We start from the raw sequence: 5,468 nt of genomic DNA, 5'->3' as shown, positions 1-5,468 counted from the left end.
GGCAAAAAATGTCTGAAACGTCAAGACTTTTTGATTTTCATTAATTGGGTGAAGAAAACTAGGTTTTTGTAAAAGATCTATGCCATGACTGTCCCCTCAGGCCTCAGCCACGTAAATGTAATCACCCACCTTTCTGAGTCAAAAAGGGGCAATGTTTAATGCTTTCTGCTGGTGTCCTGACCCCTTGCATCCCAGGACACCCAGGTGACCTTCCCCTCTGCTCTGTGCTTTCCCAGCTGCTGCAGATGTTCTATCGGCAACAAGATGAGATCCGAAGGCTCCGGGAGCTGGTGACCCAGCGTGAGGTCCAGGCCAAACAATTGGAACTGGAGATCAAAAACTTGCGGATGGGCTCAGAGAGGCTCTGAGCAGGGTCCTCTGCCCTCCTCGCCCTCAGGGACACCACTCGGCTCACAGGGAGGTCCGGAACCAAACCACAGGTCCCCCGAGAACAGCCACTATTTCTGTATTTTTTACCAGACATGAAACTCTTGGTCGCGGAAAGATTCCAGTGGGACCTGGTGCCGATTTTCTATTTGCCTTCTTGAAACAACAGTGTCTGAATTGACTCTTTTTAGATGATACCTTGCCTTCTGTTTGTTTTGAAGGGTCCACGGTAACTTCTCAAGGGGAAAAACATTGTAGAAAGTTAGAGCTGGAAGGTCCTAGGAGGTGAACCTTCCTGTGGTTTTCAAACTGTGGTCTATAGCAAGGGGGGAAGGCTAAGTCAGGAGGGCTGTGCCCCCCACACCTCCATTCCTACCAGTCAGCTCCGCTTCTTTCTGTTTTATATATTAGCTTCTGTGGAATACATAATTCTGCTACTAAAAAAATATTAGAAGTTTGAAAACCAGTGACGTGGCCCAACTTCCTTATTTTACAGGTGAAGAAACTGAGGCCCAGAGAGAGGCAAGTAATCAAGGTCCCCAGAGAGTTCATGGCCGGGCTGGGCTGAGCTCCTGGTCTCCTGGGTCTGTCTGCCTTTCTGCGGTTTATGATGTAGCAGATGTGCAGTTCTCAGCCCACAAGGCAGGAATCTGTTGGTTCTGGCCTCAGCTGTGCCCCTGAGTTGCTCAGTGACCTCTTGCAAATCATTACCTCTCTGGTCTCACTTTCTCCATCTGAACAAGGGGGACCCTGGAATGCGCTGCCCTCTATAGGATCTGCCACCTGAGATAAGAAACCTTGGCCTTGACCTAAGGAAAACTACTTGTAGGGTGATGATCTGGGTTTGCTGCAGGAACTCCAAAGACATTGACAAAGAGGCAGAGGAAGTTTAACTTCAGGGAAGTAAGTCAGGGTTCAGCCTAATTGTAGAACACAGACGGGAGGCCATCCTCTCTCTCTTCAACCAGAATCAGCTGAATATGGGTAGACACTATCCCTTACGTGGGGATGCAGACAGCAGAGTGGTGCCCATGGCTACTGACTGCCACCACCAAAGCCCTGAGGTCGCAGAGCCTGCCTCCTCCAGGATGATGTAGGCAGATTTCAGCCCAAAGTAATAGAAGAGGAGGTAGGGAGACCCAGCCTGGAAGTGTGCCGGCAGAGCCCCATGGCTGCCCAGCCATGAGGGTTTCTGGAGAAGGATGACGGTACTAGGCAAGGAAGCGGGACCAGATGGCCCTGACTTCCCTTCCAGCCTGAGAGTTTTTCTGTGTCCCTCCTTTGTGAATCTGTATTCTGAGCCCTTTCTCTAAGGTTCTCTCCTTCTCAGTGGTCAGTACAACAACCCAGCTAGAGATGGGGAATGTTGGAAGTTAAATGTGCCCCTCTTTACCAAGGCTATGCGGACGATGAGTTTGTCCATTGCACAGGGCGATCCTGGAGCTAAGATGGGAACTGCAGGAGGCCACCTAGCCTGGTAGGTTTCAACCCAGGCTGTACCTTAGAATCCCCTTGGGAGCCTTCAGGAAATACAGATACCCAGGCCCAACCTCAGACCAACTGGAGCCGAATCTCCAGAGTAGGGCCTGACCTTGTGTATGTTTTTATAAGTTCCCGGGTAATTCTGCAATACAGAGAGGACAGAAACCCGCTGGGCTAGTCCCTCTGTACCTATTTGCAGTAAAGATGAGGACAGTGAGTGCAGACAGGATCTGGGACTTCAACCCTGTCTTCTAAGTCCGTGCTAGAAGCTCCTAAAAAAAGTCAAGAAGCATTGTCCTGGGTGTCTCTGGGACCCTGACTGCAGCACAGTGAGGGCTCTGTGCTCCCGACTGCCCCCTCCCCGAGCCATGGCTGCGTCCCCTTGTTTGCCCACACACACCAGGTGCCCATGTTCCTTGTCGGGTTTACTCAGTCACTGGGGCCTGCCAAGCTTGCCAAAGGCCAAATCCCAGGCATTGTCAGGGGAGCAGAGCTCCACTGGATGGGGTTACCTTTCCCACCTCATTTGCGGCCAGCATGTCACAGTTTACAAAGCACTCCCACCCTCAATCACTGACACATTCTACTCTAATACAGGTCAGCTAGGTGTTATTATCCCCAAGTTCAGAAGAGAAGACCTAACCTCAGAGAATGAAGAATCATCAAGCCCAAAAGGCACTGGCTGCAAGGCATGGAGGTGGGGCCAGTCTGGAGAGCTTCCCACATGCCTCCTCGACACAGAGACATCCCTTCCTTCTCAAGCTCTCCCCACCCCTGAGGGACCCAGACCTCGTGCTTAAAAACAATACGAAGGCATCCATGAACAAACTTCTTTTTCCTTCTTTTTTTTTTTTTTTACATCTACAATAAATTATTTAAATTATTTCACAGCAAGGGAGAGGGATAGGTAATTTTTATCAGATATTTTTTTAAGACATTTTTTAAAATTACATTTTTGTTCTTGACTGATGAAGTGGAACTCGCCCAGCATTTGCAGGGCCCTCAAGCTCAGGGCAAGCGGAATGTGTACTCATCTCCTTACTCCATACCCTAGGAACCCCCTGACTGTTGACTCAGGAACTTTCTGAGAATGAAGACAGCACTGGGAGATGAGCTTTGGGGTGTATCCACCTTAGCTCTACAGTCATTGAGATTGTATCATAGAGGGAAGCAGGAAGTCAGAAATCAATCTATGCTTTTAATATGAAACCGTGCCTGAAACAGTTTGATTGTTTTAATATTGTTTCTGAAATTCCTTGTACCTTTGTAAAAAAAAAAAAAAAAGTGAAAATAAATAGATGTGGAATAGTGCAATGGAAAGAATGTAACAAAATAATAAACAACATCTTCCTAGACATTTTAATGCATGGAGCTTTCCTTGATTTGTTTCACAAATACCAATGACAGGTTTCCCTCGATATATGAAAGTAGAGGGTTCTTATGAAACCTTTTGTAAGCCAAAATGGCTAAAGTGAAGAATCAGTTACCTTAACACAACTTGCTAACGGACACACAAAATAAGTCCAGATAAAGCACACATGCTCACAGGCACGGTTCAAAGCTAAGACTGTTTAATGTTGAGATACTGAGTGTAGTTCCTGGGGAAGGAGCTTGGTGGTGCCACTCCCACTGCTTGGGGTGCTAGGGGGTGCACCAATGCCTCTATAATAGCTTGCTGTAAAACAAACGCTGAACATATTTTCACTTTTTGTCTTTTCTCATAAAAGCGAAAATCCTCTTCAGATTTCTTTCCGTTAGTGAAAGCAAGTACTAATGTATGTCTTTTGTGAAAGCAAGGTGGCATAAAGTGAACTTTTGGAAATACCCACTTGTTTGGGCCAGAATCCAAGCTGGGAAACAGGCAAGAAAGACTTGGTTCCTACCCTGCAAAGAGTTTTTAGTCATAGTTGGAAGGAAGGGGACATTCAGGCCGCTCTTGGAGGAGAAGCAAGGAAGGCTTCTTGGAGGAAATGATACTTAGGCAGAAACCTGAAGGATAAATAGGAGTAAACAAGGCAAAGAGCATCTGGGGAAAAAGAGTGTTCCAAGCAGAGAAAACCAGCTGTTCCATAGTCTGGAAACAAGCAAAGGGTGGAGCATAGACAGGGCAGAGATCATGAGTATTAAGGGCCAAGGGCAGACTTCCCTAGTTGTCCAGGCGTTAAAACTCCATGCTTCTACTGCAGGGAGCGTGGGTTCAATCCCTGCTAGGGGAAGTTCCACATGCAAGCGGTGGGCCAAAAAAAAAAAGAAAGAAAGAAAGGAAAGAGCCAACAGCTTTGTAGGTGGGAGCTGAGGCTTTTTTCCCTAGCTTTATTGAGGTATGATTGACAAAAATTGTATATATTTATGTTGTTTGTGATTTCTTGAGGTGTATGTGATTACGAGATGAATGATTACGATATGAATACATTGTGAAATGATCACCACAATCAAGTTGATTAACACATCCATTACCTCACTTCGTTACCATTTTTTGTGTATGGTTGAGAACATTTGAGATCCAATCTCAACAAATCTCAAGTGTACAATACAGTATTATTAACTATAGTCACCATGCTGTACATTAGATCCCCAGAACTTATGGGTTCTGTAACTTAAAGTTTGTACCCTTTTCCGCCACCCTACCCTTTTCGGTGAGCCCCCGGCAATCACCTTTCTACTCTATCAGTTTGACTTTTTTTTAGATTCTACATATTTAGGTATCATACAGTATTTGTCCTTCTCCGTCTGGCTTATTTCACTTAGCATAATGTCTTCCTGGCTCATTCATTTAGAAAATAGCAGGATTTCCTCTTTTAAGTCTGAATAACATTTCACTATATATACGTGCATATACCACATCTTCTTTATCCATTCATCCACTGATGGACATTTGGGTTGTTTCCATATTTTGGCTATTGTAAATAATGCTGCAATGAACATGGGAGTGCAGATAGCTCTGATATACTGACTTCATATTCTTTGGATATATACCCAGAAGTAAGATTGCTGGATCATATGGAAGCTCTATTTTTAATTTTTTGAGGAACCTCCATACTGTTTTCCATAATGCCTGTACCACCGTGGATGCTGAGACTTTAGCGTGGGGGCAGGTGGAGTTTCCAGAATGTTTCTCACAATTGCGGGAATCGTTATTTTTCTTGGGGATAGGGCAAGAGAGAATTAAGGGAAAATGAAAAGTCTAGGTAATGCATAGCATCTCGGAAGGCCACAGCCAACTTTGGTCCCATCCACAGGGCTGCAGTTTTCTGATCATGACTGGACGAGCGTCACTCAGCGGGGAAGCTCACCTCCTTGCAGTTAGTTAGCCCATTCGAAGTGAGCCCCCATTTGTGCTGTGGCCGCCTCTGGGCTAGACACAGAGCCGGGAGACCAGGCCTGAGCATTCACTGCCCCGGCGGATGGGCGGGAGAGCACCGTGCTGTCCGCAGGGTGATGATGCTGCGGCTGTGCCCTGGCCTGCAGGCGGCGCCCTGCCATATATCTGTCTTTCCCTGCCGGAACTGGGACGGCCCGGAGCGCCCCGCCCCACCGCGCAGGTTTACTATTTCCCCGCCGGCCCCTCTGTGCGCGACGGCCGCAAAACTTGCGGGTGA

At 46.9% G+C, this 5,468-nt stretch overlaps 1 protein-coding gene across 1 annotated transcript in view; it reads left to right on the top strand.

Moving 5' to 3' along the window:
• CORO2A (coronin 2A) overlaps positions 1 to 368 on the top strand; it is a 26,227-nt gene extending 25,859 nt beyond the window's left edge. The window contains exon 11 of the mRNA XM_065879280.1: positions 237 to 368. Coding sequence (XP_065735352.1) covers positions 237 to 368 — 132 coding nt within the window. The remainder of the gene's footprint in view (positions 1 to 236) is intronic.
• The last annotated feature ends 5,100 nt before the right edge of the window (positions 369 to 5,468 follow it).

This window comes from Phocoena phocoena, chromosome 6, assembly GCF_963924675.1.
Source record: "Phocoena phocoena chromosome 6, mPhoPho1.1, whole genome shotgun sequence".
In the NCBI taxonomy this organism is placed as follows: Eukaryota; Metazoa; Chordata; class Mammalia; order Artiodactyla; family Phocoenidae; genus Phocoena; species Phocoena phocoena.
This window is presented reverse-complemented; position numbering and strand designations above follow the sequence as displayed.